Here is a 19,901-nt window from a genome sequence, read left to right as displayed (position 1 = left end):
TTTGAGAAAAGTTAAGCTGTTTTATTTCACAGGATAGCTCCACGTCAAACCAGCAGGCACCATCAGAATACGCAACAGAGGATCCAGTCAGACACTCTATAGGACGGGCGTTTGGTTGTTAAGGTAGAGAAACGATATCCGGAAGAGGGCGACACTTATCATCACATGGGGACAGGCAACCAGCAATTTCCTAGGGTTGTTTTCGTGGGTTTTTTTTTTTTTCCTGACACAGTCTGGGGAGGAAGGAAACCAAAAGAAACTAAATTGACCAGCCACTCTGAAGCAATCAGAACCAAATCTATTGCCAAACCGTGTAAACAGTCACACTGCCCGGAACTAGAGTCTGGGCCGGAACTCTAGCCAGAATCTACTTCCGTCTAAGGAAGGCCAAGTGCACTCTGGTTGCTCTGGTTCAAGGAACAGCTTTGTTATTTGCCTGGGACAGTTCACACAGGAAGGAGGTGTCGGCAAGGGGCAGCGGTGGCCATTCGGCCAGTCCCAGAGGATGGGACAGTGGGACGCTTGGCAGACCGACCTCAGAGAAGCCAGGAGGAGTCCGGCACGGCAGCGATGTCCCTTCTCTCGGCTCCCCCAGGGCGGCTTTGGGTATGTGGGGATTTCTCTCCACGGCTGCTCCGAAGAGAGGAGGCCCCAGAGAACCGGGGAAGTTGACATGAAACGTCAGCATTAGCTCTGCATAGCAGAAAATCAGCTAAGCAACACCTCGCTCACCCCTTCCTGCCTTGTCCTCCCCGCCCGTCCTCCCGAGCCCCACAAGGGTCCCCTGCCAGGGTTGGGAGCCAGCCATTCTTCTTTCTGGGATTCTCAGGAGAATGAGGCATTTGCTCAAGTGTGGAACCATCTGGACGTGTGAAAAGTTAGGAATAGAAAGACTGAGAGAAAGAACCATCACATTAGTCCTTGTGGTTTTCCATCGGCCGCGGACGTGTGCTGAGTGCTAAGGAGCAACCAGGCCCCAGAAGTCCTCTGCATCCGTGCCTCCTGAATGAGAAAAGTATACCCAACAAGGCACTCCAAGGGACTCCAGCAGAGAAGCCGGCCCCACGTAAAGGCCCTTCCCCTCACTGGCTCCCCTTTGTGTACCACAACCCAGTTCTGAAGTGTTTATAAGGCAGATCTCTGAGCTGCTACTTCCAGCCGGGCGCCAAACGCTGGCCCCGTTTCCCTGCGTCTCTTCCCACTCGGATTTCTTCGTTGAATAGAAACCTTTCATCCCTTGGGAATCCACTTCTCCCCTGCCTCTTGGCCTGGTGACCTCAGAGAAAAGACTCCCAAGTCTAATTCCCAAGCTTACAATTCCCTCCAGTTGTGTGCTCTGTCCGGGGTTCAAAAGGCGCTTCAAGGTGAGAAATCGTTAGCACTGAAAACAAGGAAAGGCAAGAAGTTTTCATAGAATCCCACAGCTCAGAGCAGCTCTTTAAGAGGAAAGGGGAATAAAGGGAGAGAGGGAGAGTGGGGTAGGAAGCACGGCTTGTTCTCAATTTTATCGGAGAAAGGTCTTTAGCGGCGGCTGGGCCCCAGGGCCCAGGAAACTAGACCAGGAATGAATTGTCTTTGGTCAGTTTTAAATGAACATCTTGCTGGTTCATTCCTAAAACAGACTAAACATCGGTTACACATAAAGACAAAAGGCTTGACCTCAGGGTAAGTCGAAGGTTAAGAAAAGAAATCATTCTGTGAAGAAAAAAAATAAAATGCCCGTTATCAATGAACTGATCAGTATAGCTCTCAGTAATGGCGATGAACAAGTAGGTAAACACCACTCCCCCTTGTACAATTGGTTATATTGAGGACTACTAACTAGGTTTACTACATTTCCCCCACACTCACTGTACAGTTAGGTTTCTGGTATTTGTTTTTTTACATTGATCTATCTACTAGGTGCAAAGATTTGGTGAGTGGCATTGGCTATAATTTAATCGTAGCCTTTTTAAAAATTACAGTTTCACATTTTAACAGTTACTTTCCAGCATTTAAGCAAATACAGCAATATATAGTGGACTAACACAGGCAGGAGTCAGGAAGAGAATGCCAATGCTCAGTGACCGTGGATGGGACAGGATGCGTGTGGAGGGTGGTGGAGACATGCATAGTGGCCAGATGAGGGAGTGCGGGGGGAGTGCAGGAAAGGATTTTTCCATTTGGTTCTGCGTCAAGGGTCAGATCTGGGGCTGGATGAGTAGGGCTTCCCTAAATGTGAACTCATCAGCCGTTTCCCAGTGGAAAAATAGGTGCTTAAAAAAAAACAGCTAAGGCTCTGCCTTCAGGTAATTTGGTTAAGGGCAGATCCATTTTCAGTAGGGAAAAATGCAGTCAATTCATGGGAAAACCCACACGGTCTGACTGGTGTTCTATGTATCAGGCAACAGATTTGTCAACTCAGATTTTCGCTTTTCATCTGGTAGTCATGGCAAAGAATGTGACACAGGAGGCTACTGCATTTAAGGTCTGGGGGTATCTCTGGGGTAGAAATGAGAAGCCTGTGTCCTGGCTGGACACAGTCCTTGTGTCCTTGCAGGTAAACGTCTGACACAGCCCTTGCTCTCGGCCATCCATTAAATCTTGGGCACGTCACAGCACATCCCAAGGCCTTGCTTTCTTTTTTAAGCTGTAAAATGGGGATGTCGTCATCTGCTCAAAGACAGAGGGGCTCCTAACTGGTTCTGAGGCTCTTTCATTTCCGGGAGCTCAAACAGAATGGTTCGTTTTAGGCTAAACAAGGAAAGTTTGTCATTGACCTCTCTCTGGCACTCTTTGTGCCCTTTCTCGATTTTTCCACCGAGTGTGCAAACTGCCAATCCCTCCGACAAGGCAGAACAGCTTAGCACTCCTACACACCCAGGCATTAGTGATTTAATAGGCCCCTCCCCCTGGGGCGTATTTACCTTTTTATGGAGGACCAGAAGAGATGGGAAAACTTAATCCAGTGGGGTGAAATGGTAATGACAGAATTTCAAGCATCAATAGGTAGTATCTCTGTAGGGCTGTGCTTCAGGGCTCTTAAGAAACTGTTAGGAAAATTCCACTGCCCAGTTCTCAAATGCCATTAGAAGACTTCAAAAGGAAGATCCTGGATGGGTTTTGATCTAAAAGACTTACCTTACTAATGATAATAAAAAGAGCAATCGTGTTGGCACAGTGCTTTCCAGCTTACAGAACTTGCTCATTTACATTTTACCTTTGTTACCTTCATTTTATGGAGCAGGAAACTGGGGCTCAATGAGGTGGAGTGACATGCCCAAAGTTCCACAGCTCCTATGGGGTGGGGGCTGGGACGCAAACACAGGACTTTTGACTCCAAACCACAGCCATGGAGATACACTCAGAGGCCTCGGGAGAAAGAGAGAAAGCTTGAGAACAGTAAGGAGACCCTTGGCTTGGAATGAGGGGATGAATAAAAGTGGTCCCCATAGGATCTGATCCACCTGTGTTCCATTAGCCAGAAACAGCCTATCTCTGGAAAATGAAAAGATCAAAAGAGGAAGTAAAATGGAACAAGAGTGATCCAGAAGGCCTTTTCCCAGCTGAGAGGGAGAAGTCTAGCTCCTAATTCCTAAAAGTCACTCACCTCAGTTCTATCACCATATTTGCAATTACATTAAATGCTCTGGAGGTGGTGGGGGGAGCGTGGGGGGGGGGGGACGGGTTGAGAAGGGAAGGGAAGGGAGAGAGGGAAGCCATTTCACCTGCATAAACTCAACTGGAGTGTTTTCTGGGACGGAAAGTGCCAAGGATGGCCCCCCTCTGGCCCCTACTGAGAGGCTCCTGGGCCTCATGCAGGAGGGCACCAGCCAAAGTGGGTCACGGACTGATTTTAAATTAAAATGACATGACTGAAAGCCTCCTTGCCTGTTTAGTTCCAGATCTGACACAGTATAATTAGTAGAAAGAAGAAAAGAAAAAATTAAATATTTTGAAAATGGTATAAGTTAAACCTCTATAGTTACCACAGATTTATTCCTACAGCGTGTCTAGGTTTTGAAGTGTTCCACACCACTGTTTTTGTTTTTCCTTTTTCCCAACCACACAGAACACTGTGCTACGATGGGGCTTAGGTTCTCACTACCCCCTTTTTCTACATACAAACACAAGGATGCTGTGGTCAGGGGCCATCTCGCCAACATCCTCCCGTGCCTTCGGGGGTACAGTTGGCCCTCGGCCTCAGGGTGGAAAGGCAGGGTCTCTGGGGTGGACGGGGCGGGGGGTGTTCTGTGAAGGGTTCCCCACCTCTAGGAGCAGCCTGCTTGGGGGTACCGCCTGCCCCACCCTTCCGTTAGGGGCAGACTGTTCTGGAAGGCCACGACTTCTGGAGACAGTGGGAGACTATTGTGTGTTTTTCTGCAGGTTAGTGGTGTATTGCTTCGTTCGAAGTCACTGAGGCCTCTAAATTCTCCCAGAAAGGTCCCTGTAAGTCCCACCAAGTAACTCAGCAGGAGGTGTTTGGTGGCATGGGTCTGAGGTAAATCTAAGTTTCATAAAAAGAAAAAAGGAGATCCTATATACATTTAGTCGTGTGTCCAGATCTAGTATATGTATATAGATGCATAAATATATATATATACACACACCGACACATACATGTATGTGTGTATATATGCACACATATATATACACACATATTTATGTATGCAGAGAGAATGTCGAGAGAATAATTTTCCAGTGACCATAGGCGGGGAAGCCGTCGAACATTTTGGCCCAAGCTGAGGAGATGCTCTAGTGGGGCCTCCTGCCCTCCCGCCTCTCCGCCCCCCCCCCGCCCGGGGGGCCTGCTCGCACACGGGAGGTCTGTGGGATTCACATGGCTGAATACCAGCTGCGGCCAGCGCCCGGGCCTGGCGCTGCACAGACGCGCTTCCAGGCGACCTTCTGGTCCCTGCCCGCCAAGGCCAGGAGCCCGTGGCAAGGCCGCGGAGGTCAGAGAGGCCCCCCTCAGCCGTGGCGGCGCCGCCCCGTGCTGTAGGTCACATGGTGCCCGACTTGTCCGCGGAGCTGTTGGGGAACATCTTCTCGGTGGGCGTCACGGCCGGGCTGCCCACGCCCGAGCTGCTGCTGCTGCTGGAGCGATGCTGCACCACGGGCCGCACGGGCCGCATGGGGGGCGGGCGCAGCTGCGCGCCGGCCAGACGCGCCGACAGGGCGGGCTTGAACGTGGTCATCATCTCGGTGGACGAGCTGCTGCTGCGGCGCATGGCGGCGTCCGGGTCGCGGATGACGATGGTGTGCAGGGGGCTGGCGGGCTCGGAGCTGATGGGGCCCGGCGGGTTCTTCAGGGGCTCCAGGGTGTCCAGCACCACATCTGGCGCCTGCTTGACCGTGTTCTGTCTCTCGAGTTCCCGCAACTCGTGCAGAGCCGTGCTCATGGTCTTCTCGATGTCCTGCCCACAGAAAGAGCTCTGGTCAGCACAGGGGCCGGAGGCCTGGCCTCCAGGCCTGCCCCAGCTGCTAATCGGCCTATGGGCTTCGTACAGAGGCACACGAGCCTCATGCCTGGGATGGAGATGAAATCTCCAGGGTGTCCTACGACCAACTGAGGGAATCCGTGTGGGCACCACCTGCACACTTGCCTGCACAGGTAGCAGACTGCAATGAGGGCGGACTACTGGTCGAGAAGGTCGGCTCTGGAATCAGACAGGCATGGGTTCGAATCCTGACTCTGCCACTTCCTTGCTATGTCACTTTGGACAAGTTACCTCACCTCTCTGAGCCTCAGAATCCTCATTGGTGAACACAGATCATGAGAACACGACCTCAGGGGGCTGATGAGTGTGTTAAATGATATGGTCCCTGTGAAGAGGTTCCCATGGCCCCTGACACATAGTAGGCACTCACAAATAATAATGGCAGTAACAATGGTAATAAGAGAGCACCAATCCAAGCCCTTTCCTTTCGTAGCTCATTTAATCCTCACACTTATAAAGTAGGAACTACCATTATGCTCATTTCACACGTGAGAAAATGGAAGCTCAGCCTGGTTAAGTAACTTGCCCAAGGTCACACAGCTAGTTAGTAACATAGCCCAAGTCTCAACCTAGAGCCCAGGCCCCTAGCCGTTATTGTTATTTTTTAAAAATTATTTATTTATTTAAGTAATCTCTACCCCCAATGTGGGGCTCGAACTCAACCTGGAGATCAAGAGTTGTACGTTCTTCTGACTGAGCCTGCAAAGCACTCCACCATTATTATTTAAAAAAAAATCCTTGCCCATAGAAAAATTCCTTGGTGGTTATATATTAGAATGTCCACAAAGTTCACACCAGAATAATGCGACTGTCACTTTCTTCTCTGTATTGTAATCAGATCTCAACCTGGAGATCAAGAGTTGTACGTTCTTCTGACTGAGCCTGCAAAGCACTCCACCATTATTGTTAAAAAAAAAATCCTTGCCCATAGAAAAATTCCTTGGTGGTTATATATTAGAATATATTAGAATGTCCACAAAGTTCACACCAGAAAAATGCGACTGTCACTTTCTTCTCTGTATTGTAATCAGAAAAGTTTGCTTTTTAAAAAATGTAAATTTTAAAAAGCAACAAAACCTCTCATTTGCCTATGCAACTCCTGGAGATTAAGAGCTCACCAGTAATGAGAGCATTTTGGATGACAGAGAGAGCCATTAAGGCAGTCCAGGACCCGGGAGCAGCGGGGCCCATCAGGTCAGCCTGGGTGGGGGCTCATCATTCCACCTTCCCAGGGCTTCTGTTCCTCCTCAAGCCGGAAGGGGGCGCTGCAGCTGGAAGTCAGCATTCAAACCAGGAGCCCTGGGCTATGGCAAAAGGCCTGGATTTTTCAGTGGAAAGACTCCTCTGCCATTTGCTGGCTGTGTAACCTTGGACACGTCTCAGGCCCTCTGCCCCATGCTTTGCTTCTCTGGTGAAGATGGGATGAGATAATGGATGTGATGGAGCTTTGTGAACTGCCAGGCAGTGGTTTCACACTCCCTTTAGCCAGAGCCCCTGGCTCACACAGCTATTACAGGGATGCCTCCATACAAATGGGGCACAGGGAGCCTCTCAGGCTGAGCTAGGCCACAGCCCAAGCGACCCGGCCACTGAGGGGACAACAGGGGATATTGCTTAAAACCGCTACTAGAAGGCGTGGTGCACAACCTCCAGTGACCGTGAGCACTCTTAAGACACATTTGCTTTTCTGCCCTGAGGCAAACCCAGAAAAACTGCAAGTCTGGTCACGCTGATGCAGTTGGAGCCTGGAGATGTCCTGCCGGCCCCTTTCCGCAGCCGTGGCCTCCTTTACTCTCTCTCCTCCCCAGCCCACAGGCGGCCTCCTGCCTGCCCTGAGCCCCCACAACAGGCTCCAATCTAGCACAGGCAGAGTCCCTGCCTATCCCTTTTGCTTTGTTAAGAGACTATGGGATGTCTGGTCAACGGTGAATAGTAGCTTTTATGCTTCTTCATGACATTTGATCCCTTGCCCAGAACACAAGCTACTTTAAGAATGCGATTTTTGTGCTTTTATCCAAAGGATTAGCTGTTGGGGGACCTTCTATATGAGCGGAGAGATGGCAATCCTCTCCCCATCTTTACTATATCCCAGCCCGGCAGTGATAATGCCTGCTTTCCATTTCCCGTTCCGCTTAGATGAAGTCCCCAGTGGACTTCACTGCTCTCTCTGCAATGCTCCAGCATGAACTGAAAGGTAAAACTGTAAAAAATAAAGGCAATGATTACCCCTCTACCACCCTCCCCACCACTCCACCCTGGCAGAGTGTGAGTCAGAAAGACAGAAAGCTCAGAGAAAGAGCAGCTGAGTGGTTTAGGCGTGAGCCTTGCATTAGTCTGAGAGGTAATGCAGCAATCTGCAGAGTGGCGCTGCAGAAAGGCGCTCAGGGAAGATGGACGGCAGGGGCAGGGTCTGGGGCCATTTTAGGTCATCACTGTACTGTCAGAGCCTAGTGCAGTGACTGGCACACAACAGCGGATCAATCGATATTTGTCAATAAAGGAACGAATGAATGAACAGATGAATGAATGATCAGACAAATGAATGAACGAATGAATGAATGAATAACTCAACTGTGCCATCTTGTGGAGACAGACACCTGCCATGACCACATCCCTCTCATCCGGCCTGCCCCCAGGGCAGGCATCCCCCCTCCGCCCTGGAGACTGGAGTTCTTCGGTTTTTACAGAATCCCTAGCCAGCAGCTGCACTCCCCCCCAGCTTCCGCTCCCATGGGGAGGCCAGCAGGGGGACAGGAAGCCAGCTTGCTATCTGCCTTGGGTTCTAGCTTAACCTTGAGCCTGGTGTAAAGGGCAAAGTGGCTCCCCAGTCCGCAGGCTCCCACCCGGCCGCCCCTCTGGGGTTCTCAGCTGGCCCAGCCTGCCTTCCCACTAGCCCTTACTTCTGCCAGGGCCTCAGCCTCCAGGGACTTGTGGTCCCCCAGGCTGCTGTGCCTGGTGGAGCCGCATGTTGACCTCATCGAGTGCCCTTCCGAGAGAGCCTTCTTGTCAGGGTAGTTGATGCTGCCAGCACTCCCAAATGTCGCCATCCTCCGCTTCTCAGGGCTCTCGATCCTCCCCCGGGTGAGGGGGATTTTGTGGGGGCTGCTGGGGCAGGCGGCGGCCCGGGGCGGCGTGTCTATGCTGGGGCCCAGGCCCCGGGGTGGGCTGTGGGTGTCGCCCCCGCTTCGGCGCCTGGGGATGGCCGCTCCGTCAGATCGTAACCGCACTCTGCAAAGGAGCCAGGGGGCGGGGGCATGGGGCAGAGGTCAACCCTGGCAAGTCTCAGAACGGATCAGCTAACCCCAGGCCACACACTACACACTAGTCTAAGAGACAGGTATAGTAAAGCCTCATTCAGCCAAACTCAATTGCTCAATGAAAGCACAGGCTGAGCATGTAACTCCATGGCAAGGGGCCGGTTTAATCTGCACAAACGAAGGAATCGGAAGCATTCTGCTTTCCAAACTGCAGACGGTGGTGCTACTAATTACACAATGAATCTTGTCTACATGTCAAGTCAAGGGTAGGAGAATTTCAACCTGGGAACGCTTTAGTGATGGTTAGTTGGGCTCATGATATGTTCTTATGTGGTTCAGGCATTTCCATGATTCTGAAGGGCTTCTTAATTGGTCTGAAGCATTGAGGCTTGACTGTACCAAAAAGTCACCAGCTCCCTGCAAGCACAGGAGGGAGTCCCGGGGAACTGGACACCATCCCATGTTGTCACCCACCCCCAATCTTCTCAGCAAAGGGCTATTTCTATGGGGCTTTTCCAGATCTTGGAAAACTAGTCATCAGGAGTAAAAACTGCATCACTCAACATGCCTTCCATGCATCTGGCCACCTTTCACTCTTTAGGGAGGCTCTGTCAGAGTGAAAAGGGGACTAGAGTATCTATTAGGAGGGATGGCTTTCCTGTGTCCTCTTTCAGACCCATTTCTGGTAAGTGGGTATAATATTCCTTGCCCACTTTCCAGGGAGCTTTGGTGGGTGTGAAAGCACTCTGAAGATAAAAGGCTCCACCCGCAGGTGATTTTGCTACATCCTAGGGAGGTCAAGATTTGAAGGGAGGGGAGGCTGGAAGTGGCAAGGAGGTGGGAAGAAGGGGCAGACTGTTGGAACAGACTGTGACTGAAGGGCTAAGTTCAACGTGGTCAGCAGCACTTCAGATCCAAGAGCCACCAGCCAAGCTAAGCACTGCCTGTGGGTACCCCAACAGGACCAAAGCATAGGTGTTGGAGAGAAGTATGAAATATTGAGAAAGAAAAGAACCAGAATAAAGTACAGGAGGGAGGGAAGAGGGAGAGGAAGAGCAAGGCAGGAGAAGATATGGCCCTCCTAGGATTCAAGGAACCATGGCTTTGTCTTCTATCTACCCCAGACTTCCATTTTGCCCCCAATTCCTTTACCTATCACACTGCCTGAGCCGTTAGCTGAACTGAACAGAATATACTGAAAGGAGGCACGGAAACTTCTGCCAAAGTAAATTCATAAACATATGTTCCTATTGCGACTGTATCTCTGGCTCTATCTCCAAGTACCCATATGTGGAAGCTGATCCCATGACCGCTCCGCCAAAAAAAACGAAGAATATGACATTTTGAGAATCTGATTAAGAAAGCAGCAAGAAACTGTCAACTTCTCTTTTCTTCTTTTTCTTAAATTTTTTTAACGACCACATTCTTTGGACTATACAGGCATGCAGAATGACAAGCACAGCTCCTTGCCTGGCAGGAAGGTCACATGACAGCCCAGCCCACACACCGGGAGGGAAGAAATTGGCAAATGTGCTCCCACCAAATCAGTGGGTGGAGTCGAGTGTCAATTTCCCCCACCACAGGTGTGGGTGTGAGATTTCTGTGTGTAGTGCACTTCAGGGAGTAGTAAGCCTTACATTTTTAAATATAACAACTTAGGTCTTCAACAGAAAATGGGGAGGAGGTATAAGAACTGGAGAGAGGTAGGAAAAATACTTGTCAGTTTATAACTCTCTCTTTCTCCCCATTTATTATTACTATTTTACATAAAAAGCATTGATTTGCCAATATATGTCTTTTTTCCTTCTCCACACCTCAACTCCAAGCTGGACCCTTTTATGCCTGGCATTCTGGGGCCAGTTCCAGCCAGGAGCCCCCCAGCCCCCAGTGTGTCTGATATCACATCCTGCAGGGAACAAGGGGCTACAATAGCCTCCCTCCCTCCCCTCTGCCCCCCTGCCTCTCCCAAATCAGACAGAGCTGGGCATGGCACTAGCAGGAAAAAATGAATCCGCATTTCCTACCGGCCCATCACCCCCCCAAAGCCGTAATCCGAGATGTGCTCCGTGGGCGACTGGAGGTCGTTTTTGGAGGAGGCCTTGTCATCCAGCAGTGGCCCACTGCTGGCCTCGCTGTCAGCCTTCTGGCTCAGGCTGTCGGAGAAGGCATCATCCCTGGGGAGAAGGACAGATGTGAATCGGCAGTGCTTTGCTCCAGAGAGCCCTGGATGTGCAGGGCTCCTGGAGACCTGTCTGAAGGGTGGATCCACACACACCTTATGGTTAACTTATGCCCATCCTCGGGATGAGGCACTTCCCACTCTGCACCTTAGCATCACACACACGCCCACTGGCTCGCTCTCTCCTAAGTTACTGTCTCGGGTGGGAGACCAGCCCCCCCTCTGCCCCAGGCCTACCTTCTCCTCTCCCCTCCTCTAGGTTTTTCTCTCCCGGGCTGCTCCAAGCTAGGACAAGCTAAACGCTGGAGAGAGTGCTGGAGTAATGAGGGGAGGAGCCTAAAAGCTGAGCACTGAGAGCTGAGTCTCCATGCGGGGTCCCGAGAAGCAGTTTAGGGCTAAGCAAGGGAGGAAGAAAAATGCCTCCATCCCTCCCGACCCAGGGTTTTGGATAATTGTGAGGTGGCTGCCAAGGTTCCTCCACTGGCATTTCTCTTGTTGTCTGCCTGGCCTTGGCCTTTTCTCTGGTTTCACACCATCTCCTCTGCCATCAAAGCTTATGCTTTCCCTTGGGAGCCAGTATGGTGGTTGCTTCCTTGATAAATCAGTTCCACCTGAGCCTGACTCAGAAGGAGTGCGTGGCTTTCAAAGAAGAGAAGGTGTAGACTTTCTGGATCTTCGGGTAGGGCTAGGTATTTGGGATGCAGGCCTTTCTTTCTAAAAAAAAAAACAATATTAAAAAAAATAACAGTATCCCGCTAACTGGAAATGAGGGGATGACTGTTTCTGTGCATCCTCTGAGCGAGCCACCTGGGGGATAGAGACTGGTGGGCAGTGAAGGGGACGGTGGGCTGGCCGCTGAGTATAGGGAAGGCCCAGGAGGGTAGAGAAATATGGCCAGATCCACTGGATGCTGAGAACCAGGGCAGGTGATGAATGCCAGGTGGACCAGGATGGTGAGTCAAAGGCACCAAATGCTACCTCTGTGTGCGCTAAAGGATGACCAGTTTGCTTATTTGTTAAGTGGATCACCATTTAAGGGGAAGTTAGATTTAATCCATTCTTACAAAAGACCAAGCGTATCATACCAGTGAGAGCAAATGGTTCGCATATAGCCCAGCACTTCTATTCCTGTGCCCATTCAAGACATCACTAATCGATTATGGCATTCTTCACAGAAGGTCTGGATTCCCACTCACATGTCCTGTACGACTATGTACTGATGTGGGATGAGTCCGTCCACGCCATTGTGACGACCCTCCCACCAATCCTCTGAGGCGCGGTGGTACAGAAGCAGCGAGGCCCCCTTCTTGAAGGACAGCTCACGTGGGGACCGCCCCACGTAGTCAAACTTGGCGATGGCCTCGATCTGCTCCACTTCTAGAAGGAAAGCAAGGGAAAGAACAGCCATGAAGTGAGTAGGATGGCAGCCAGGAGCCTTGCTCAGATGGCCTTGGCTTCTGCAGGGGCAGCACAGACAGCAGGCCGGTGGAAACAGGGTGGGCTGGGGGCTCAGGACACCAGGTTCTAGCTCAGATCTGTTCCCCATGCTGCGGCCTCAGGCAGGCCATCTAACTTCTGACATACCATATCCTTATTTTCCACTACCCCTCTTGTTTTCCACTTTCTAACACTAATTAAAATAATATCTTAAGAAATTTCTCTTTCTTCTACCTCTCGATACAAGTTCCATTTCTATTTGTCCATAAACTCTTTCTCTCTTTGTCTACCTGTAATACTTTTAGTGGTTCTTATCTTTTGGGTGTATGTGGACTCCCATCCATGCAAAGATGCTGTACACAATTTTTAAGGGCTTCCAGAACTCTTCAGAGCTCATTGTAATGGACTGTTATGGTGTCCCCCCACTCCCAAATCCATATGCTTAAGTCCTAACTCCCAATGTGATGGTATTTGGAGACGAGTGTTTAGGAGTAATTGAGGTTAAAGTGAGTAATTAGGGTAGGGCCCTAATCTGACAGGACTGGGGTCCCTCTATGAAGAGGAAGAGATACCAGAGATCTCGCTTTTTCTCTGTGAATGTACACAGAGGAAAGGTCGTGTGAGGACACAGTGAGAAGGCAGCTTTCTACAAGCCAGGAGGAGACGCTTCACCAGAAACCAGCCCTGACAGCACCTTGATCTTGGACTTCTAGCCTCCAGAGCTATGAGGAAATAAATTTCTGTTGTTTAAGCCACCCAGTTCTGTTCTGGCAGCCTGAGCTGAATAACACATTCATCCATGGACCCAATGTGGGGGGAGAGACAATTCTTACTGGGGTCACAACTCAAGCTTATCTCTTTGCACACACACATTTACCAATCAAACCTTTATTCTTCACTGGTTAGTGACAAGCCCTGACTGGATTAAGCAATGAGGCTAGGGCTCTTGCCCCTGAGGCACTCCTACAGCCCAGCTCCATCACCTCAGGCAGGTCACATAACCTTTGTACACCTCAGTTGATTTTGGAGGATTAAAAGATAATGCATGTGGGAAGACATCCAGATGGCCAATACACACATGAAAAAGTGCTCACTATCACTCATCATCAGGGAGATGCAAATCACAACCACCATGAGATAGCACCTCACACCTGTCAGAATGGCTACTATAAAACAACAACAACAAGAAATAACAGGAGTTGGTGAGGATGTAGAGAAAAGGGAGCCCTCTTACACTGTTGGTGGGAATGCAAGCTGGTGCAGCCACTGTGGAAAACAGTATGGAGGTTCATCAAAAAATTAAAAATAGAACTACCTTATGGTTCAATAATTCCACTGCTGGGTATTTCTCCACAGGAAACAAAAACACTAACTTGAAAAGATAGATGGATAAATGGATGAAGAAAATGTATACAGATACAGTGTATACATGGTATATAGATACAGTGGAGTATTATTCAGCCATAAAAATTAAGGAAAATCTTCTATTTGAAGCAACATGGATGGACCTTGAGGGCATTATGCTAAGTGAAATAAGTCAGACAGAGAAAGACAAATACTGTATGATCTTGCTTATACGTGGAATCTAAAAACGAAAAGAAACCAAACTCTCAGATACAGAGAACAGACTGGTGGTTGCTAGAGGCAGGGGGTAAGGAGTGGGCAAAATGGGTAAAGGTGGTCAAAAGGCACAAACTTCCAGTTCTAAAATAAATATGTTCTGGTGATGGAATGTACAGCATGATGACTATAGCTAGTAATACTGCATTGCATTGGAAGTTGCTAAGAGAGTAGATCTTAAAAGTTTTCATCACAAGAAAAGAAAATTTGTAACTATGAATGGTGACTACATGCAAACTTCAGTGTATGGATGTATGTTACCTAGACTCACAGTGGTGATCACTTTGCAATACGAGTATCGAATTGTTATGTTATCCACCTGAAACTAACATTTTATATGTCAATTATATCTCAATTAAAAAAGAAATATACTAGACTTTAATAGATTTTTTAAAAGATTTATTAGAGAGAGAGAGAAGAGAGCATGAGAGGGGAGAGGTCAGAGGGAGAAGCAGACTCCCCGCTGAGCAGGGAGCCCAAGGCAGGACTTGATCCTGGGACTCCAGGATCATGACCTGAGCTGAAAGCAGTTGTTTAACCAATTGAGCCACCCAGGCGCCCTAGACTTTAATAGATTTTTAAAAGCCATAATGTATGAAAGTCCTTAGCATAGTACAGATATACATGAGGTCTTCAGCTGATAGTAGTGCTCATGATTAAGATTATTATTTCTAGTGGTTTTACCCTATGGGGTAGGTCCAGACAAGAAATCTAGGCAGGTCACATAACCTCTGTACACCTCAGTTGATTTTGGAGGATTAAAAGATAATGCATGTGGTTTTATTTATTTTAATTTATGTGGTTTTCCCAAGGCCATATACCTAGTGAGGTTTAGAAAGAGACTTTTTGGGGAGCAGGGATGAGCAATGCCTATGATTTATTTAATCTGTGTTAAGGCTGTACCCTAAGAGATGCCCATACTTGGTAGAAAACTGACTGTGGGGCACCTGGGTGGCTCAGTTGGTTAAGCCACTGCCTTCGGCTCAGGTCATGATCCTGGAGTCCCGGGATCGAGTCCCGCATCAGGCTCCCTGCTCGGCGGGGAGTCTGCTTCTCCCTCTGACCCTCCTCCCTCTCATGTGCTTTCTCTCTCTCATTCTCTCTCTCTCAAATAAATAAATAAAATCTTTAAAAAAAAAAAAAAGAAAACTGACTGTGAATATTAATGTATTTATACTTTAAAGCAAGCACAAAGATGTTCGACACTAGAAAAATACATATATTTATGTATATATTTACATATATAAAAATAATAAATGCATTGAATTCTAATAGAACAAAAGAGTAATGAAAATGACCCCTGCTCTCTCTAGCCTGCAGCTACCTTCCCTATGCTGACACTCTATTGCTCCATTCTTTATGCATTATCTTGTATCTGTCCATCCAGCCATCAAGGAGTTGCTGCCTGGGTGTCTAGGTCCTGCCTTCCGCATCTCCAGAGCCTCCCACAGTCACTGGGGGTGGTCTGGAGTTGGGAGTGGGGGGATGAGGAGGGATGGGAAATGTAAGGGGAAGAAAAGAAGAAAAGAGGAGGAGCAGAGCTGAGCTGCAGGCTGAGAGATGGCACGTGTGATTGCAGACGCTATTACATAAGTGTGTGTGGTAGAAAGAGTAATCGTAGCCACCATTTATTAGGAAGTCTCTTATTTGGGTTTATCATACCTGAAATAGAATATGTGATTCTCCCCCTTATCACTATCCCCCACACCCCTCCCCAAACTTACTTAATTCTTTCGTCTTCCCCATCTTAGGAAATAGAACCGTCTGCCTGCTTGCTCAGGCCAAAGCCTTCCTCTTGAGCATCACACATCTTTGCCATCAGCAAGTCCTCTGAAGTGTCCCTGAATCAGACCCATCTCACCATCTCCACCGCCACTGCCCTGGTCCAGACCGCCGCTGTCCCTCTACCAGGCCTCCCCCTTCCATGTGTGTTTGGTAGAGCCATTTCTCCTCAGGGCAGCCAGAGGGATCTTTTAAAATCATAATCAGATCATGCAACTCTCTTGTTGAAATCCCTCTGAAGGCTTCCCTCTGTGCTTGGGGCCAACCCCAAATGTCTTCTCACAGCTGCTGAGGTCCCTCTGTGCTCAGGGCTTCGCTCCCTACTGCTCTCTCTCTCACTCAGTCCCTCCCTCACGGCCTCACTAGCCTTCTTAATGTTTCTCTTCCAACACTGTATTCTGACATTTTTCAAACACAGAAGTAAAGTTGAAAGTGAACATGCATATACCTGTCACCTAAATTCTACTGTTAACATTTTACTGTATTAGCTTTATCACGTATCTATCCATCCATCCATCTATCCATCTTATTTTTTAGTGAATTTTAAAGTAAGTTGCAGACATCAGTACACTTTACGCCTAAACACTCTGACATAAATATTCATAGAGCCTTCTTGATGTTTTTAAAACATTCCAAACCTTTTCCTGCCACAGGACCTTTGCACTTATTATTGCCTCTCCCTGGGATACTGTTCTCCCAGATGTTTGCATTCATTCACATTCAACAAATATTTATTGACCCTTGTGTGCCATTTCCTAATTTCATTCAGGTCTGTACTCAAATATCTCTGCCTCAGCAAGGCCAAAGGACTTGGCCACCCTTGATTACAAAAGTGCTGTCAAATCACTCTAACATTTTCTCTTGCTTTATTCTTCTTCATAGCACTTAGCACAACCTGAACTTGTGTGTGTGTGTGCATGTGTGTGTGTGCACTTATAGTTTGAAAACTTGTTTATTTTTTATCTTTCTTACTAAAATGTGAGGTCCATTAGGACAGGGATTTTTGTTTTATAATCTACTATTTTCCCCCTTCTAGAACAGTTGCTGGGATGAGTTGGCACTCCATATTATTTGCATGAACAAATTAGGCTTTACTATGTGTTAAGTGTTCTACTTACATTATCACATTTAATCCTCACAACAACACGTGTAGCACTATCTTCATTTTACAGATGAGGAAACTGAGGCTGAGTTGAAATGATGTATCACACATGGATCAGAAGACTTAACACTGTTAAGATGGCAATACTCCCAAATTGATCTACACATTCAGCACAATCCCTATTAGAATGCTAGCTGACTTCTCTGTAGAAATTGACAAGCTGACTCTAAAATTCATATGGAATTGCAAAGAACCCATAATAGCAAAAAAAAAAAAAAATCTTGAAAAAGAAGAACAAAATTAGAGGACTCACACTTCCTGATTTCAAACTTACTACAAAGCAACAGTAATCAAGACAGTGTGGTGCTGGCACAAGGTCAGACATATAGTTCAGTGGAATAGAACTGAAAGTCCAGAAATAACCCCCTACATCTATGGTCAACTGATTTTTTATAAGGGAGCCAAGATCATTCAATGAGGGAAAGAATAATCATTCCAACTAATGATGGTGGGATGACTGGATAGCCACACACAAAGAAGGAAGGGAGTTGGACCCTTACCTCACACCATATACAAAAATTAACTTAAAATGGACTGCCAGACATAAGACCTAAAACTTAAAACTCTGGGAAGAAAATGTAGGGTAAATCTTCATGATTTTGGATTTGCTGAAGGATTCTCAGATATAACACCAAAAACATGAGCAACAACAACAAAAAAATAGATGAACTGGATATCATCAAAATTAGAAAACTTTTGTGCTTCAAAGTACACCATCAAGAAAGTGAAAAGCACACAGAACATGTGTGCAAATCATATATCTGATAAGAAACTTTTATCTAGAATATATAAAGAATGCTTACAACTCAATAATAGAAAAACAGGGGTGCCTGGGGGGCTCAGTCGGTTAAGCGTCTGCCTTCGGCTCAGGTCATGATCCCAGGGTCCTGAAATCGAGCCCCGCATCGGGCTCCCTGCTTGGCAGGAAGCCTGCTTCTCCCTCTCCCACTCCCCCTGCTTGTGTTCCCTCTCTCGCTGTGTCTCTGTCAAATAAATAAATAAAATCTTTAAGAAACAAAAACAAAAACAAAAACGAAGTGACTGTTCCATTTTATATTACCACCAGCAGTATGTGATCTTTCTCAACACTTGTTATTATCTGACTTTTTGATTCTAGCCATCCTAGTGGGTGTGAAGTGGTATCTCACTGAGGTTTTAATTTGAATTTCTCTCATGACTAATGATGCTGAGCATATTTTCATGTGCTTGTCATTTGTATATCTTCCCTGGAGAAATATCTCTTCAGACCCTTTGCCCATTTTAAAATTTGGCTATTTGTTTTTTTACTTTTATTTATCTATTTATTAAATATTTTACTTATTTACTTGAGAAAGAGCAAGAGAGAGAGAGAGAGCACAGAGGGAGAGGGAGAAGCAGACTTCCCGCTGAGCAAGGAGCCCAATGCAGGGGACAGGGACAGGAACAGCCCCTGCTTGTGCACTCTCTCTCTCTATGTACATGTCAGATAAATAAATAAAATCTTTTTAAAAATGTATTAAAGTAAGATGACGGATAGATACACAATAAAATAAATATAACAAAATGTTAACACATGTAGAAATTAGGTGGTGGGTTTATGGGCATGACTGTACAATTTCCATCCACTTTTCTGTGTGCTTGACATTTTTTTCTTAAAGGAAATATCATGAACTGCCGGCCAATAGAAATGTTACCCTGATTGCTGGTAGATGCCTGGAACAATCTGATGAAAACTATGGACTCTTCTCAGAGGTACGCATTCCAACAGAAACAAAATGTTGCTCACAATGGACTTCCTAAAGCCCATTTATGGACCCCTCATGTAGCCAAAGAGTTAATGGCTTAATGGCTTTCCAGATATAGATGATGGGCAAGGAGTGGGAGGCCACTGGGAGAATTTCGGGAAAATATCAGTGAGAGAATGGTGATGCAATTATAATTGGAAACTGACATATTGTAACTACATGATCATGTTTCTGTTACTGATTTTAGTAGTTTCCTGACCTGGCAGCCTAGGTCCTCATTTAGCTTCCAATTAATAAAGCTGCTATTGACAGGCTGCTTCAATGTTTTCACTTGGCATTGTTCTGACAATCAAGGGTTCTTAGCCTAACCATGGTTTCTTTATAAATCTTGGAGACCAAAGAACAAGCACAAGTGAATTTTCCAGATATATACCCACGATGTGCTAACAGACTCCAGGCAGGGCAGCAGGCATCAGCTAGGTACAGAATATGTTGAGAAAGGAAAGGCCAGATAACTACGTTTTTCCTCCAGTTTGGATGGTCACTCACTGGGCGAACCATCTATTACAAAGACATGGTGTCGTGGTTTTCTGGCCAATTGACCTTCGAAGTTTACTGGGCTCCGTTCATAAGGCTATTTTCAAGAAAAACAAAGACACTGATGATCCCCCAAATGAAATGTCTTAGAGGAAAGTAGACAAAGGTATCAGGAGGTTTAGGCTGCCAATAAACAGTGAGATCCGTAAAAATCCCCGGGTTCAGTCTCTTGATCAGAATTAGGGGGTTTCTAGCAGACACAGTGTAATGTTTCCTACCACCTAGTTGTCCCAGACACTGGCTAAGCTCCTTCAGATAGGTCACCTCATTTTAACCTAGGCCACAATTCTCTTGGTGCTGTCATTCTTACTTTACAGATAAGGAAACTGAGGTCTGAAGTTACATGGCTTCCCAAAGATCACAGGGCCATGAAGGTCTCTACCTGTCTTTCAAATCCAGGTCTCCTTTCTCAGAGTCTAGTGTTCCTCAACTGTTCCTGCAACTCAGTATTTCCGTGACTGTTTTGATTGGAGCAGGCGTGTAGGTAAACATTTAGGAAAAGCAATTAATTTTCCTCCGATGAATGCTCCTGACCCCGCAGCCACCACCAACACACAGGAAACAGTGAGGACCTTTAGGGAGCATGGAACTGGCTCTCCTGAAGCCAGCTTGTTGCCCTTCCGGGATGATCTTTCTGTCTTTGTCATGCTCAGAAACCAGCAA

At 47.2% G+C, this 19,901-nt stretch overlaps 1 protein-coding gene and 1 long non-coding RNA gene across 2 annotated transcripts in view; one reads left to right on the top strand and one right to left on the bottom strand.

Moving 5' to 3' along the window:
• SRGAP3 (SLIT-ROBO Rho GTPase activating protein 3) overlaps window positions 1-19,901 on the bottom strand; it is a 244,116-nt gene continuing 224,215 nt past the window's right edge. Inside the window, exons 19-22 of the mRNA XM_045861921.3 lie at window positions 12,113-12,293; window positions 10,762-10,911; window positions 8,381-8,708; window positions 1-5,396 (exon numbers count right to left, since the gene is read on the bottom strand). Of these exons, the coding sequence (XP_045717877.1) occupies window positions 4,983-5,396; window positions 8,381-8,708; window positions 10,762-10,911; window positions 12,113-12,293 (1,073 nt within the window). The 3' untranslated portion in view covers window positions 1-4,982. The remainder of the gene's footprint in view (window positions 5,397-8,380; window positions 8,709-10,761; window positions 10,912-12,112; window positions 12,294-19,901) is intronic.
• On the top strand, window positions 1,236-19,729 carry LOC123833596 (uncharacterized). Its single transcript, XR_006788302.3, has 3 exons — window positions 1,236-1,364; window positions 18,555-18,648; window positions 19,556-19,729. It is a non-coding gene; the product is annotated as an uncharacterized LOC123833596 (long non-coding RNA).

Source organism: Mirounga angustirostris, unplaced genomic scaffold, assembly GCF_029215605.1.
Source record: "Mirounga angustirostris isolate CCGP_5_RB_7025 unplaced genomic scaffold, mMirAng1.0.hap1 SCAF_1, whole genome shotgun sequence".
Taxonomy (NCBI): domain Eukaryota; kingdom Metazoa; phylum Chordata; class Mammalia; order Carnivora; family Phocidae; genus Mirounga; species Mirounga angustirostris.
This window is presented reverse-complemented; position numbering and strand designations above follow the sequence as displayed.